We start from the raw sequence: 18,112 nt of genomic DNA, 5'->3' as shown, positions 1-18,112 counted from the left end.
ATGGAGGTTCAGCAACAAGTTTTTCATTAGGATATGAAATCATGCCATGAGTTCCAAAAAGGGTTAGTTGTATAAATTTGGGAAATAATCACTCATGCAAAAATCAGAAAATACCTGTACCGAGCCACCATGTCTGTCTGCTGCAAGGTGAGCTCTCAAATGATGGGGATTTGCCTGCTGGGAGTCCCAAGCTGCCCTGTGGTCTGCCGACTGCCATTTATTTAATGCATGTGGCATGCATGGAAGAAGAGAAACCCAAAATGTTAAACATCTCATCCTTATAATATAGAAAACAAACGTATAAAAGGAAATTTAAAATACCCTGACTATTCTGAGTCACAGATGCAGTTATCTTTGCATACTGAACATGGAGAGATTTCAGTTAAAATGTTACAATAATGTAATGATCAACCACAAAAATAAAATAGAATCACAGAATTTTAGAAGAGAAAGGACTTTAGATATCATAGACTCCACTCGCTAACTTTATAAAGTTAACAAAAACTAGAGAGGTAAAAATGACGTGGTCAAGAAAGTACTCCAAATAAACCATGAAATGTTTTAAAAAGCCATCCACTATATTTTCTTACAGTAGAGGTCCCCATTAGTTTTCTGATGAGGAACTACTTCCAGCAAGGTGAAAAAAAAGATAGTACTCAAATAGCCATACTTAGGTCCCAGAAAACTTTTCTCTTCTTGCTTAGTACCCTGTTTCTGATTGTGAAGATAATACAAGAAAACAGAAAAATTCTTCAAAAAGCGAGAAGTGCTATATAGAATACCAAGAGGATATGGTAAACAATTTTTTTAAGTGACAATCTTACATATACGAATCTCTTTGCCTCCTTGATCTTTTTATCTGGTTCAAATTAAGAAACCCATTTCCATGAAATAGGCTGATAATTCTTGAAGCTTTTAGATGACTTGGCAAACTTGTATGGCAATAACCACGAACTAATAATAATCTACTAACAGAATTAGGAGTTAACTGCTTAATAGGGGTCAATTTCTATGTTTCAGGAAAATGTGGACAGCACTAATAAGAAGAGGGGGAAGGTATACAATATTTAAGTTTCTATTACATGTTTGGTTCTGCATTAGCTGCTTTATATGTGTTATCTCATTTTTGAGATAGATAGTATCACCCTCATTTTAGTGATGAAGACACTGAAACATTAAATACTTCTCTAAGGTCATAGAGGTAGCAAAGAGTACACAAAGGATTCAAACTGAGAGCCTACTGCTCTTCCAATATTACTACCTAGCTCCTTATCACAATTACATTATGTTCTAAAGACTTCAGGGCTCTTTTCTTTCTTTTTCAACCAAAGTAAGGAAAATCTTGCCACAAAGTGCCAAGTACACTGGGCTATTCGGAGCCTAAGCATATCAGGAGCCAGAGTAACCCTTTAGGGGAAGAGATGTTGAAATCAAGTAGACACAAAGAATAAATGTTCCAGCACTAAACTTCCTAAATTAAACTGTACAACGAAAAACTACATTCTGTTGCATGAAATATGTCATCAAAACAATTATGACAGTTCTATAATATCTTTTCATTAAATCCTCCAAATTTATCACCAGAATTGAGCAGATTTGTAGGTTAAAGTGAAATAAATTAGACAAGGCCAAATCTTAACAAGATGAAAGAATGAAAATCATACTAAAAGAGAGACAAAGATCTAAATGTTGCCTAGGACAGCAGGCAACATTTGGGAACCATGGACCTTTTAAGAAGACAGTAAGAGCTTTGCAACCTCGCCTCAGGATAAACATTTGCACGCACCCAACATTTTCTGTAAAATTTCCAGATTCCCTGAACTTCAACCATTGACTCTAAGTTACAATTGTTTATCTAGGGACATTATGAAGGTTTCAGACATTTAAAGAATTAACCTTTCTTCTTTTGGGATTGTGAACTATGGGTTTATCACACAACTTAAGCTGTTTACTGCATCACAGATAGTTAAGAAATTTTTTCTAGATATACAGTGTTTCTATCATGGTAAGAATCTGCATGTCCTGGTTTCAAATTCAATATATAAGCTATCCTAAAGGATTTCCTGATAAAAAAACTGACTCCCTACATTTAGTGCAACAAGGACTACATCAACAAAATATGGTTCCCACCCTCAGTGAGCTGGCAATCGAGCTAGCAAGATATATCTGAAACATGTAGAAAGTTAAACTTTAAAACATTTAAATCTATTTCAACAAAAATTTAATTCAACAATAAAAGAAGAGTTTCACTTATTACAATACCTAACAGCTCAAGTGGAGATCTTCACAGAACATGAATTACTGATCTTCTTCCACATACATTTGAGAAATTAACTTATTTATAAAACACAAACTCCCAAGTTTTGATTTCTCCCATTTCTTTCTATATACAGCATCTTATCAGAGTACTCAAGCTATCAACAAGTTGTAATTTATATTGGAAGTAATTTATATATAAGACCCTTTACTGTCCCAATTTTTCTAAGGTGAAATTATAAAACTAATCTTTTAAAATTCTCTATACTTTAAAGCATAATGTTGTTAAATATTTCTTAAATGCAGCATTTTATTTGGCTATTATTTTTAATAAGTTGTGCTTTTTCTTTGATTTCATTTCTTATTTAACCCTCACCTGAACCCTGATGGGATACAAAAAGGATAAAACACTATCCTTCTCCAAAAAGGGTTACAACCAAAAATTCTAAAGGCCCTGTTTAACTCAGGGTGACAGCAAAACTTTTTATGTCAAAAGGATTCAATAAAGCTTCTTTATACAAAAATGAGAAGAGTGAAAACGTTGCTCAAAAGTTTCAACAGCTTCCAATATACCTTACCCAGGAAATACAAACTCTTCAATGAACCTTCTATGCCTTGTCTTGAACCTACTCTCTGCTCCAAGCCAACTGCTTATTTCTCCTCAAACATATTCTACATTTTTAAACTTCTGCTTTATATTTTTTACTGTTCACTCTCCCCAAAATGCTCTTATTCCTTCACCTGCCTTTAAAAATTCCATTCATTCTTCAGGCTCATCTCAAAAGCCACCTTTGCCATAAAATCTTTATAGATCCTACATATTCCAATGATCCTCCTTGGCACTTTATTAATGTATTTCCTATGGTAGAGTTTATTCTGCATTGTAATGTAGTTATTTGTGAATTTATTGTAATAATGATAACAGTAATACCAGCCACAAGAGTTGAGACTTAATGAAAGCTTACTATATGCTAGGAATTAAATGCATTATTTCTATTTTATAGATGAGAACTGAGGCTTTGAGTGAATGAGTAAACCGCCCAGGGTCAAGCCATATCCAGGTATGACTGATTCCAGAGGCTGAGAGAGGTCTTAGCCACTGATTACAAAATCATTTCTTACAGGTTATATGTTTTCCTTACTTCTGAATTTCTGCAATGTGGAGAATAGTAGCTTTCAAATAACAGGAACTCAGTAAATAATTTAGTACACTAAACTACACTATAGTTAGAAAGACCAACCGCTATTACAATTCATTCCAACAGGGTATCCACATACTTCCATTCTAACAGAATATCAAACATTGCTCAAAGTTTATTATACTAACTTACACCACTAATTTGGATTTATGATTAAACATTTTTAATGTGAACATTAGGGGAAATAGTCTAGCTATTGAAAATATATGCATTTTCTATCCTTAATATGTGTGTATATAGTCTGCTTTATAAAATAAAAAATATGTGTTTCAATCCTTCAATACGTATATACAAGTATGTATAGACACACATGCACACGCAAATACATACACATATAAAGCTGTCACCTGTGCATGATAAAACACCAAATATATTTATAAACTGTGAGAAGGTAATACAGAAGCAAATTAAGACATTTCATATCTAAAAGGGCAGCAAACCTGATTTTTGGATTGTTGTATCTTATCTCTGTGTTGATGTGCTTCTCTGTTTGATGACAGAGCAGGATCTTGCTGAACTGCACCCACTGGAGTAGGCTACAATACAATAACAATTAAAATCAATGCATTCTATTTCAGAACTCTTATTTAAAATTATTTAGCTACTTAACATAATCAAGGAAAAAAAATAAAAGACACTGTTAAATAAAGTAAGGCCTTAAGAAAAGATATCTTTCCTAAAATATGTTGTTAAATACAACAAAGAGATTATAGCTACTTTTTAAAGTATTTTCAAAATATTTAAATACTTTATCAAGTATTTATTTTTATATCAACAAACGACCCTCTAATACTGTCATTACTTTTAGGTTACTTTTTCATATCAAAAAATGAAAGTGTATTTGTTTATGTTTCTCATTTCCAAAGCCAATATATAAACAGAAAAAATTATTTTAAGAAAATTAAGGGAATAATTTTTTAAATAAGCTAATAAAATTGTTTACTGTCAATATTTTAACTCAGAAGAGGCTTATATAAAATTTAAATTTTCAAATATAATTCAAAACTTCATATAAATACTTTAATCAAAGTATATTCAGATTTGCATTTTAGATACCATATATATTCAAATCACTTTGGAGTTAAGAAAAATACAGATTAAACGCTTAAGTAAGTCAGTTGTTCAAAAATACTTGAATCTGAGAGTTCCGCAGTTCCAAATTTGGAAAAAAATTTGCTAACGGTGAGCCATAATTATAGAAAATTTTGTAAGGCATTCTTACTTATTTAAAAAAAAAAGACTAGTGAGAATACATATTTGATTTTCTGGAAGTCGTCTCTTCAAAGAAAGAATTTAATGATAATTTCATTTAAGTAATGACACCCATCCCACAGTTATGATCAAGACAATTTTTTTTTTTAACTATGAAAACTTGGTACAGTTTTAAAAACCTAAACATGCTCCAATATATAAGTATCAGTCTATTCCAAGATAACCTAAAACTGCTAGAATAATTAAAACATATCTTAAAATTACAAATGTTTTGAAAGATGACTAAAGGAAAAAAACTAGCTAATCTTTTAAAAGTAATCACTAGAATATTATATTTTTAAAAAGTATATTTGACATTAAGAACTAAATCAGAAGTAAAAAGTTCAAAATAACTCATCACTCTAAAAAGTAGACTCCAAATGTAAGGTTTTTACAAAATTCAAAGAATAATTTTTATATTATGCTACCTGAAACATCCATAAAAAAGAAATAAAATCAACCCTTTAAAAATTATTTATTCTCAATCCTAAAATGTATATGGAACCACAAAAGACCCTGAAATGCCAAGGCAATCTTGAGAAAAAAGAACAAAGCTGGAGGTATCACACTCCCTGATTTCAGACTATACTACAAAGCTACAGTAATCAAATCAGCATGGTACTGGCACAACAACAGACACATACGTCAATGGAGTAGAACAGACAGCCCAGAAATAAATCCACACACTTATGGTCAATTAATCTATGAAAGAGGAAGCAAGAATACACAGTGAAGAAAAGACAGTCTCTTCAATAAGTGGTGATAGGAAAACTGGACAGCTACAAGTAAATGAATGAGACTAGAACATTTCCTAACACTATATACAAAAATAAACTCAAAATGGATTAAAGACCTTTATCTATGAAACCATAAAATTCCTAGAAGAGAACATAAGCAGAACACTCTTTGACATAAATTGTAGCAATATTTTTTAGATCTGTCTCTTAAGGCAGAGAAACAAAAGCAAAAATAAACAAATGGGACCTAATTAAACTTAAAAGCTTTTGCACAGCAAAGAAAACCATCAACAAAATGAAAAGACAACCTACTGAATGGGAAAAAATATTTGCAAATGATATAACCTACAAGAGGTTAATATCCAAAATTTATAAACAGCTCATACAATACCAAGAAAAACAAAGGACCAACTTAAAAAATGGGCAGACAACCTGGATAAATATTTTTCCAAAGAAAACATACAGATGGCTAACAGGTACATTAAAAAATGCTCAACACTGCGAATCATCAGGGAAATGCAAATCAAAACCATAATGAGATATCACCTCACACTTGTCAGAATGGCCATTATAAAAAAGACAAGACATAACAAGTGTTGGTGAGGATATGGAAATAATGGAACCCTTGTGCATTACTGGTTGGAATTTAAATTGGTGCAGCCACTATGGTAAACAGTATGGAGATTCCTCAAAAAACTAAAAGCAGAACTACCATATGATCCAGCAATTCCACTGCTGGGTATATATCCAAAGAAAATGAAAACAGTAATGCATCCCAATGTTCATAACAGCATTATTCACAATAGCCAAAATATTGAAGATATGGAAGCAACCTAAGTGCCCAACGGATGAATGGATAAAGAAGATATGGAGATGATACAGATATAGGTATAGATATATACACACACACACACCCCCCCACACACACATATATGAATATTACTCAGCCATAAAAAAAAGAATGAAATTCTGCTATCTGCAACAATGTCGATGGACCTAGAGTACTATGCTTAGTGAAATAAGGCAGACAGAGAAAGACAAATACTCTGTTATCATTGATATGTAGAATCTAAAAAAATAAAACCACCAAATGTACATAACAAAATAGGAACAGACTTACACATATAGAGAACAAACTAGTGGTTACCAGTGAGGAGAAAGAAGGGAGGAGGGGCAAGACAGGAGTATGGGATTAAGAGACAAACTACTATGTATGAAATAAATCAGCAATAAGGATATACTGTACAGCGCAGAAAAATATAGCTCTTATTTTGTAATAACTTTAAATGGAGTATAATCTATAAAAATATTGAATCACTATGTTGTACACCTAAAACTAATATAATATTGTAAATCAACTATACTTCAAAATAAAAAATTATTTGTTCTCAACTCTTTTCAAATAAAGGATCTGTACTATGAAAAAGAAGGTTAAGTACTACAAATAATCTTTTATTTTTATTATATAGCCTAGAGTACTCACCAACTGCTTACCAATCCAGTCATATTCATAATCAAACATATACCCTTTTCGATCAAACAAGTCAGTAAAAAGTTTTCTTAGGTAGTCATAGTCTGGTTTTTCAAAAAAATCTAGCCTTCTTACATAACGAAGATATGTTGCCATTTCTTCTAGAAAGGAAATAAAAATTTTCTCTCATTAAACTTTTCTAATACTCATTAATAATAAAATTATAAATATCTAAAAGCACAGGATATTACAAAAACATGAAAAAGTAACAAAATTCTACTAAAATTTAAAATATTATGAACTTAATAACAATGAAATTAAAAGCGGGAAAGAAGGGAAGAAAGGAAATAGGGACAAAAGATAAATCAGAGATTTAACAAACATTATTTTTGCTTCAATTCATTAGGAAAGGCTAAAATTTTTATTTTACATTATTTTTAATAGAAACCTTGGACAGTATTCAAGGTTGAAATAGAAACTTAATAATGCATAATTATTTAATCACAAAACACCATACTAAGCTCATATTTTTAAAAAATTATTTTAAATACTCATAGGAATTGATTTATACATGAAAGCATTTGCACTACCTTGCTGGATTTCCTTTAGAATCAGTAACACTAACTGACCAATAGAAGATTCAAATTCTTAACCTTGGCTAAATGGTATTCTAATCAACTGACCTAGCAACATAAAGCTAAAACAGATTCAGGAGGACGGTTTAATTTTTCTCTTAATTTCTGGTCATAAATGTAACAATTATTTCGTAATACGTAAACCTTTGCATGCTATTATAATTCCCAAATATATTAGAGATATGTATTTTTTTAAAGGTCATATTTTCCAGAAGTAAAAGAAAGAAAAAGCCATAAAAATCAATAAGCAAAATGGTCAGCAATTAGTAAAACAGTGTTTAACCGTCAGAGCACATAAAAGCACTATCATAAGAGATGGTAGGTTACACCTAGCTGCTTTTTTGATCCCATTTATTCATGGCAGCTAATAAGAAAAGGATCACCCATAGCCTAACAGGCATGAAAGTAGCATCCAGTGACCCAGTCACATGGTGACTCTCCCACTATTCCACCTTCTAGCTAATCACCTGGCTAATTTACTTTGGCACCCTTATTTTTCCTGTAGAAATTTGTATAAGCTTCTTAATAAGGTATAGCCAATCTGCCTACACCTAAACTGTTAGTACTATCAACCGATTTTTTCTTTTAATCTTCCAGTTCTAGATGTTATAGCAAGAAAGCAAAATACATAATTAAAGTTTACTGTCAATGAATAATAAAAGCAAACTTGAAAAAGGGCTACCTGAGATTATGCTGCTGATACTACAATACAATACAATACAATAATAATGCCAGCACTGTACAGGAGAACCTGTAAATACTGAAGTGAGATATAAGCTCCATCTTCTATCTTCAAGTTTGGTTCTCATTTAATGTTATTGCATAAATCACAACAGGTATTTTAACACATTAGGGACACATTATTCTTATCCCTTAATTGATTTAGGAATCTTAAAATAAATTTTTGTTGATTTCACGTGAGTTGCCAAAAATCTACATGAGAGCAAAGCTATCTTCATAAAGCTCCCCAATACAAAATTAGCCTAAAAGTAGTAAGGTTAGTAAGATTTTACTGTACTTGGAAAACTAGACTAAATCATACATCACATACCTCCTTTGAGCTTGACATTGAGACTCAAATGACTAATATTGGATACCAAAACTTTAGTTAGTATTTCTAAGCAAATATTTCAACTTATTAAAAGTATTCTATTGAAGAAAATATTAATTTAGCTGGTACTGGTCAACACTATTAAAAGATGAATTTTCTTCCATTAATACCATTTTACAAAAGCAAATATACACATTGCCCTGTGGTCTGTGTATCAAATGCTGACATCTTTTTTTTTCTTTTTTTAATTAATTAATTAATTTATTTATTTTTGGCTGCTTTGGGTCTTCGTTGCTTCACGCAGGCCCTCTCCGTGGCGAGCAGGGGCCACTTGTTGTGGTGCACGGGCTTCTCATTGCAGCGGCCTCTTGCTGTGGAGCATGGGCTCTAGGCACACAGGCTTCAGCAGTTGTGGCACATAGGCTCAGCATTTGTGGCTCACAGGCCCCAGAGCTCAGGCTCAGTAGTTGTAGTGCATGGGCCTAGCTGCTCCACGGTATGTGGGATCTTCCCGGACCAGGGATCAAACCCATGTCCCCTGCATTGGCAGGTGGACTCCCAACCACTGTGCCACCAGGGAAGTCCTGCTGACATCTTTTGAATCATATTTTTTAAGCATGAAAAAGGTACTTATCAACTTAAGCAATGAAAATGAACAGTTCTAGTTTTCTGTGTATAATAAGCACATGTATCAAGCAGCATTATTCATTACCTGGAAAATTTTCACATAACACTTCTATTGGTGTGGCTCGTTTTGTATCTCCAATTTTCTGATACCTCTCTTTTAATGTGTCAGCCTAAAACAGAAAGAAAAAGAATCTTGAGACATAATTTTAAAATTAAATATGTGGAAGCGAGTATCTTAATATATTAACAATTTATGAAATTCAATAAGGAAACACAAAAACAATTACCTTTAAACCTTGCCAAGGAAGACTGCCTCTCAGAAAATACATGAACATATGACCTAAAGCTTCTAAGTCATCTCTTCTACTTTGTTCTGAAATATAAGAGAAACATAAATTTCATTTTCCTTTCCCAGTTTAGGATGCAAGAATGGAGAAATGATTCTCTCCTTATATGTAAATTAATTCCCCAAAGCTCAGCATATAAATATAAAATACAGATCTGGTGCTTACGAGAGAGAAAAATCATGTTTAAACAATAATGTTTTACATTAAATTTATCATGCATCTTTAAAACATGCCACTATGATTTTTTTAGATACTACTGGAGATTTCTTTCTTTCCTTAAATATCTATTCATAGAACTATAAGGCAAGGAGGAAAGGGTTTCCATGATCAAAAAGAGAGTCACTGTGTACTACAGCTCCATCTTAAAAGATTCAGAATGTAACATATTAAAAGTTTTGAAAATACCTAGAGCTAAAAACGTTTAACTTTAGCTCTCCATTTCCTAAACTTGTATGAGCACAAAAATTCCACCCCACATACTCTCTATTAATATCAAATACAATTAGTATATTGTGTAACATATTTTTAAAAGCGCTGTGTTTGACACACTCCAACAGTTAATAACTCCTCTGACAGCACCAAAAATATGCTGCCAGAACAAACTGCCATTTTCTAGTTGCTATTGTTGTTCTAGTAACAAAATGTTGTATAGCATATAACTGAATGATAATCACAGACCAAGACTCAGGGAGGTACTTATAAATATTTGCTGAGTGAATCTTTTTTCAATTTTTTGTCACTTAAGTTAAATATTTAAGTTTTCTTAGTATTTTAAAATAATACAAAAATGCTAACAATAAGAGGAGAAAATAATACTTTAATATGGGGATGTTCATGTGCAAGTTGTTTCATCCAAATGAATACTTATACTACACAAGCAGTACTAAATACTTTAGAAAAAGCACACTTTTCAAAGGATGCAACCGAACTAGGGTAAAAGGGTCAAAAAAGGTTTTAATTTTTACTATGTAATCTTACAACATTCTATAATTGTCTTCTGTAACACTTGCTACAGTTTTAATATATATGTTTGTGTTTTTATTTAATCAACATCTATCCTCCCATCTGACAACATCACAGGAGAGCAGGTATCTCTTTGGCTCAATAGCCTCAGGGCCTAGTGTAACGGCTCCCACAGAGCAGGCACTCAACGCATACTACTTAAATATATAAATGACTATTTAAAAACATATAAAACTAGATTAGAATATATCTCTTTTCTATAAGCATAGGGAAATATCTAGAAAAATATGCATCAAATCATTAGTAATTAGGGGTATGAGACTGGAGGACTAGACAGGACATTTCAATAGCTCATTTCATATACTCAAAAATGTGATATAATGGGAATTTTTCTTATATTTCATATTTTAACAATGTAAGCATATGCTATTAAAAATAGCAAACTTTCAAAATAAGTAATATAAAGTTCTTCTAAAAGCCATTACTGAAAGCAGGATGTGAAAAACATGAAAAAAATCAGTAATGCCTTTTATAACTAAAATTTCACTTTATTAGGTCCTAGGAGTCTTAAGAATGAAAAGTCATGGAAAGAAAAAAAATTATTTTTGAAGTCCCACTGAGAATCAGAATCACCTCTGAAACTGTTAAGAACCTCAAATGAGCAGGCCTAATGCTGAACATTGATTCTTTGGGTATGACATAGGGTAGAAAAATGTACACTTTAAAAAGCTTAGCAGATGATTCTGAAATACAACCAGATTTGATAATCACTAAACAAGAAACTTCTTTTACTTTAGTATAATTTTACATATAATAAAATACACTTATTAAAGGGTACAGTTTGATAAATTTTGACAATACACACAACTAAGTACTGCCACAATCAAGAATTATTTCCAACACTCCAAAAGATTCCCTTTTACCCCTTGCCTGTTATTCTCCCCCTCCTCTGGTCTCAACCACTCACCTGTTTTCTGTCACTCTATAGCAAATTTGATTTTTTTACAGAGTTTCACATGAATAGGATCATACAGTATGGACCCCAGTGTCCGGATTCTTTTGCTTCATTCCTGTTGTTGTATGCATTAGTACCTCATTACTTTTAACTGCCACAATTATTTATCCATTCGCTTATTGATGGACCTTTGAGTAACTTCCAGTTTTGACTTAATGTGAATAAGGCTGTTAGGAACGTTCTTGTACAAGTCTTTGTGTGGACATATGTTTTCATTTCTCTGGGTAAATATCCAGGAGTGGGATTACTGCGTCATATGGAAAGTGTAGGTTTAACTTTATAAGAAACTTCTAGGGACTTCCCTGGTGGCACAGTGGTTAGGAATCTGCCTGCCAATGCAGAGGACACGGGTTCGAGCCCTGGTACGGGAAGATCCCACATGCTGTGGAGCAGCAGCTAAGCCCCTGCACCACACCTACTGAGCCTGCACTCTAGAGCCCGCGAGCCACAACTACTGAGCCCACATGCCACAACTACTGAAGCCCATGTGCCTAGAGCCCGTGCTCTGCGACAAGAGAAGCCAAGCAATAAGAAGCCCGCGCACCACAATGAAGAGTAGCCCCCGCTCGCCACAACTACAGAAAACCCATGCACAGCAACAAAGACCCAATGCAGCCAAAAATAAATAAATAAATTTATTTTTTAAAAAAAGAAAGAAAAGAAACTTCTATACTGTTTTCCAAAGGGGTTGTGCCATTTTATATTTCCACCAGCAATACATGAGACTTCCAGTTGCTCCAGAGCCTGTCAAACATTTAGTATGGTCACTCTTTCAAATTTAGCCATGCTAATGGCCATGAAGTGTTAGCTCACTGTGATTTAATTTGAATTTCACTGGTGACCTTTTTTGAATGTTGTTTCATGTGCGTTACTGGTCATTCATATATCTTTTTGTCGCATATCCAAACATTTTACCCATTTTTTAAAAAATTGTACTATTTGTCTTATAATAAATCTGTAAGAGCTATTTGTATATTTTGGATATAAGTCATTTTAAGATATAAGTTTTGCAAATACTTTCTCTCACACTGTAGCTTGCTTTTTTCATTTTCTTAACAGTATCTTTCAAAGAACAGAAGTTTACACTTAGATGAAACCCATTTTTTGGGGTTTTCCATTGTTGTTTTATTGTTTATGCTTTTTTATGTCTTAACCAGAAAATCTTTGACTACCCTAAGGTCACAAATATTTTCTCCTATTTTTCCTTCAAGAAATCCTATAGTTTTGGTTCTAACATTTAAATCTATGAATCATTTGAAGTATTTTTTTTTTGTTTGCTTTTGTTGTGGGGTAAGGGTTTAGATTCCTTTTTTTCCATATTGATGCCTAGTTTTCTCACACAGTTTCTTGACAAGGCTATCTTTTCCCCTTGAATAACTTTTGCACCATCCTCAAAAATCAATTGAGCATCTATGTATGGGTCTATTTCAAGACTGTATTATGATTCACTTATCTATGTTGATGCTAAGACCATCCAAAATAAGTAGAAGGAGAAAATAATGACAAATCAGAAAACCAATAATCAGAAAATGGACAACCGGTAGAAAAAATTTTGAAATCAAATGCTGGTTATTTGAAAAGTTCAATAAAATTAATCCTCTCATTAGGATACAGGAAAGAAAACACAAATTACTAATATCAGGGGCAACAAGGGGACATCAGGACAGAGCCTACAGACATTAAAAGGATAATAAAGGAGTATTACAAACTAACATTATGCCAATACATTCAACAACTTAGATGAAATGGACAAATATCTTGAAAGCTACAAATTACCAAAACTGCCTCAAGAAGAAAATGTGAATAGCTCTATACCAATTAAACAAAATTTAATTTCTAATTTCTGATCTCCCCATAATATAACCCTAAGCCCAGATGCCATCACTGGTGAATTCTATTAAACATTTAAGGAACAATACTATTTCTACACAAACTCTTTCAGGAAATAGAAGAGAAGGAAACCCTTCCCAAGTTAATTCATTACACCGTTACCAAAGCCAGACAAAGGCATTATAAGCAAAGAAAACTACAGGAAATATCTCTCATCAACACAGATGCAAAATACTTAAAAAGATAGTACACCATGACTAAGTGGGGTTCATCCGATGACTTTAAGGTCGGTTTAACTTTCAAAAAGCAATCAACGTAATTCTCCATAATTAAAGAAGAAAAGATATAAATCATAAGATCATCTCAAAAAACACAGAAAAAGTACTTGAGAAAATCTAACATGCATTTATGATAAAAACTCTCATCAAATGAGGAAAAGAAGGAAACTTCTTCATTCTGACAAAGGCCTTCTATGAAAAACCTTCAACCGATATAATTCTTACATGAGGAAAGGCACCCCTAAGATCAGAAACAAAGCAAGGGTGTTCACTCTCACATTTTCTATTCAATGTTGTACTGGAAGTTCTTGTCAGTACAAAAAAAGCAAGAAAAAAAATTAAAAGATATTCAGATTGTAAATGAAGAAATGAGGGCTTCCCTGGTGGCGCAGTGGTTGAGAGTCTGCCTGCTAGTGCAGGGGACGCGCGTTTGAGCCCTGGTCTGGGAGGATCCCACATGCCACGGAGCGGCTAGGCCCGTGAGCCACAACTACTGAGCCTGCGCATCTGGAGCCTGTGCTCCGCAACAAGAGAGGCCACAATAGTGACAGGCCCGCGCATCGCGATGAAGAGTGGCCCCCGCTTGCCGCAACTAGAGAAAGCCCTAGCACAGAAACGAAGATCCAACATAGCAATCAATCAGTCAATTAATCAATCAATCAATAAATAAATCTTTAAAAAAAAAAAAAAAAAAAGAAATGAACCTATCCTTCTTTGCAGACAACATGATCTTTTATGTAAAAAAATCCTAAAAAAAAAAAAAGTCTATTAGAGGTAGTAAATGAGTTTTAGCAAGAATATAGGATACAAGGTCAACATATAAAAATTAATTGTATTTCTATACTAGCAATGAACAATTGGAAAATGAATTTGAACAGCAATAAAATTTACAACAGCATCAAAAAACATGAAACATGTGGGGACAGATTTATCAATTACAAGCAAGATCTGTATATTATAGCATATGGTTTTAAAGCTAAATGCTAAGTGATATATAAATATAGTGAGCCCACCATATCTATGGGTTTTACATCTGTGGATTCAACCAACCACAGACTGAAAATATCCATGAAAAAATAATTCCAGAAAGCTCCAAAAAGCAAAACTTGAACTTGCCATGGGCTGGCAGCTATTTACAAAGCGTTTACATTGTATTAGTTATTATAAATAATCGAGAGATGATTTAAAGTATACGGGAGAATGTGTGTAGGTTATATGCAAATATTATGCGATTTTATATTAAGGGCTCGAGCACCCCCGGATTTTGGTATCCTCAGGGGGTCCTGGAACCAATTCGTGGATACCGAGGGACAAGTGTACTGAGCCCTACAGTAGGATTCTTTATTAAGGAAAAGAATTCACCATAAAGGCAATTCTTTGAATTCAATCCAAGGGGGGGCTTTAGTTACCACAGTGACAATAAGCCATGATCATAAGGTGATCTTGCCTACATGCTTGTCTCAGAGAACAGTATTAGTCTCATAACCTACACAGAACGTAAAAATTCAAGCCACAACTATGAGCTAGTAAAATAAATGTACTACTGAAACTCAGTCTGCTAATGCTCCTTACCCTCATAATTCCCTTCTTTGTGTTCTATCACCAACTGACAAATTTGGAGGTAAATTTTGCCAAGAAATATAAGTCACGAGGAAGGCTTTCTCTTTGAAACATAGTAACTAAAGAATACATCCTTCTGGTTTTTAACAGTTGTGTTAGATGAAAAACATTCTCCCAAAGGTAATTTGGCCCTTAGTAAACCCTGTTCACATTTTTAAAGCACTTAACTACAAAGGCCTGTTTGAAAATGGATGTTTTTCCCAAAGGCAAAAATCCTTATCATAGGAACCCTTGCTTTAAGCAATTAAAACATTAAAACGTGACAATTTTCTTTACAACAGGTACCATTAAAGATTATTTTAAATAGGTTCTCCAATAAATTTTAAAGTTATGTAAAGAGTCAATTAAAATTTTGCTCCTCAGGAATATATGTATCACATAAAATATACAACCAACACATATTAATAGCCTAGTATGTGTCAGTGCTTCCTACAGATGATCTTTTAAAACTGTAGCTATTCCATGACTTCAGACTATACTACCAAGCTACAGTAATCAACACAGTATGGTACTGGCACAAAAACAGAAATATAGATCAATGGAACAGGATAGAAAGCCCAGAGATAAACCCACACACATATGGTCACCTTATTTTTGATAAAGGAGGCAAGGATGTACAATGGAGAAAAGACAGCCTCTTCAATAAGTGGTGCTGGGAAAACTGGACAGATACATGTAAAACAACGAAATTAGAACACTCCTTAACACCATACAGAAAAATAAACTCAAAATGGATTAAAGACCTAAATGTAAGGCCAGACACTATCAAACTCTTAGAGGAAAACATAGGCAGAACACTCTATGACATAAATCACAGCAAGATCCTTTTTGACCCACCTCCTAGAGAAATGGAAATAAAAACAAAAATTAAAAAATGGGACCTAATGAAACTTAAAAGCTTTTGCACAGCAAAGGAAACCATAAACAAGATGAAAAAACAACCCTCAGAATGGGAGAAAATATTTGCAAATGAAGCAACTGGCAAAGAATTAATCTCCAAAATTTACAAGCAGCTCATGGAGCACAATATCAAAAAAACAAACAACCCAATCCAAAAATAGGCAGAAGACCTAAATAGACATTTCTCCAAAGAAGATATACAGATTGCCAACAAACACATGAAAGAATGCTCAACATCATTAATCATTAGAGAAATGCAAATCAAAACTACAATGAGATGTCACCTCACACCAGTCAGAATGGCCATCATCAAAAAATCTAGAAACAATAAATGCTGGAGAGGGTGTGGAGAAAAGGGAACCCTCTTGCACTGTTGGTGGGAATGTAAATTGATACAGCCACTACAGAGAACAATATGGAGGTTCCTTAAAAAACTAAAAATAGAACTACCATACGACCCAGCAATCCCACTACTGAACATATACCCTGAGAAAACCATAATTCAAAAAGAGTCATGTACCACAATGTTCACTGCAGCTCTATTTACAATAGCCAGAACATGGAAGCAACCTAAGTGTCCATGGGCAGATGAATGGATAAAGAAGATGTGGCACATATATACAATGGAATATTACTGAGCCATAAAAAGAAATGAAGTTGAGTTATTTGTAGTGAGGTGGATGCACCTAGACTTTGTCATACAGAGTGAAGTAAGTTGAAAGAAAAAAACAAATTCCGTATGCTAACAAATATATATGGAATCTAAAAAAAAAAAAATTGTCATAAAGAACCTAGGGGCAGGACGGGAATAAAGACGCAGACCTACTAGAGAATGGACTTGAGGACACAGGGAGGGGGAAGCGTAAGCTGGGACAAAGTGAGAGAGTGGCATGGACATGTGTATACTACCAAATGTAAAACTGCTAGCTAGTGGGAAGCAGCCGCATAGCACAGGGAGATCAGCTCGGTGCTTTGTGACCACCTAGAGGGGTGGGATAGGGACGGTGGGAGTGAGATGCAAGAGGGAGGGGATATGAGGATATATGTACATGTATAGCTGATACATTTTGTTATAAAGCAGAAACTAACACACCATTGTAAAAAAAATAATAATAATAAAAAAATTAAAAAAAAAAAGATGGAGCTCCAGTCATCTGAAGGCTTGACTGGGGCTGAGGATCAAAAAAAACAAAAACAAAAAAACACTGTAGCTATACTCAAAGTGTCAGTAATAACCCAATAAAGAAACTAAGGCTCAGAATGGTTGTGACTAGCTCAAAACTATGCAGGATTTCAGACCACGTATCTGGAATTTTTTCCATTTCGGAAAACAAGGTAGAACCAATCAATTAATCAAATGTTTATTACAAACCTCTGCAATCCTTTTCTATTTAAAAATTCTACTCTTGCTTCTCAACATTATTTTTCTCTTTTTTTAAAATAAATTTATTTATTTATTTATTTATTTTTGGCTGTGTTGGTTCTTCGTTTCTGTGCGAGGGCTTTCTCCAGTTGTGGCGAGCGGGGGCCACTCTTCATCGCAGTGCGCGGGACTCTCACTGTCGCAGCCTCTCGTTGCGGAGCACAGACTCCAGACGCGCAGGCTCAGTAGTTGTGGCGCACAGGCTTAGTTGCTCCGCGGCATGTGGGATCCTCCCGGACCAGGGCTTGAACCCCTGTCTCCTGCATTGGCAGGCAGACTCTCAACCACTGCACCACCAGGGAAGCCCTATTTTTCTCTTTTTAAAACTGATTTTATACCTCATTTACCTAGCACTGTTTCCATTTCAACTGAATTTCTATTCAATTTTCAACAACAGAAAAATATTGTTTTAAATGAGCTAAAATTTACCTCTCCGCCCCCCAAAAGATCAAAAGCCTCACTTAAAAGTGGGAAACTTTCTAATATACAAGTGTATACTGGCAAAAATA

The 18,112-nt window shown here is 33.8% G+C and overlaps 1 protein-coding gene across 7 annotated transcripts in view; it reads right to left on the bottom strand.

Annotated features, from left to right (window-relative positions):
• Positions 1 to 18,112, bottom strand: part of CSNK1G3 (casein kinase 1 gamma 3) — a 128,314-nt gene that overhangs the window by 21,922 nt on the left and 88,280 nt on the right. For 3 of the 7 annotated variants that reach the window (XM_036847136.1, XM_036847133.1, XM_036847134.1), the window contains exons 7-11: positions 9,515 to 9,600; positions 9,313 to 9,397; positions 6,927 to 7,075; positions 3,896 to 3,991; positions 115 to 210 (exon numbers count right to left, since the gene is read on the bottom strand). In XM_036847136.1, the coding sequence (XP_036703031.1) occupies positions 115 to 210; positions 3,896 to 3,991; positions 6,927 to 7,075; positions 9,313 to 9,397; positions 9,515 to 9,600 (512 nt within the window). The remainder of the gene's footprint in view (positions 1 to 114; positions 211 to 3,895; positions 3,992 to 6,926; positions 7,076 to 9,312; positions 9,398 to 9,514; positions 9,601 to 18,112) is intronic. The other 4 variants (XM_036847140.1, XM_036847138.1, XM_036847135.1 and 1 more) reach the window with 3 other exon arrangements.

Source organism: Balaenoptera musculus, chromosome 3, assembly GCF_009873245.2.
Source record: "Balaenoptera musculus isolate JJ_BM4_2016_0621 chromosome 3, mBalMus1.pri.v3, whole genome shotgun sequence".
In the NCBI taxonomy this organism is placed as follows: domain Eukaryota; kingdom Metazoa; phylum Chordata; class Mammalia; order Artiodactyla; family Balaenopteridae; genus Balaenoptera; species Balaenoptera musculus.
This window is presented reverse-complemented; position numbering and strand designations above follow the sequence as displayed.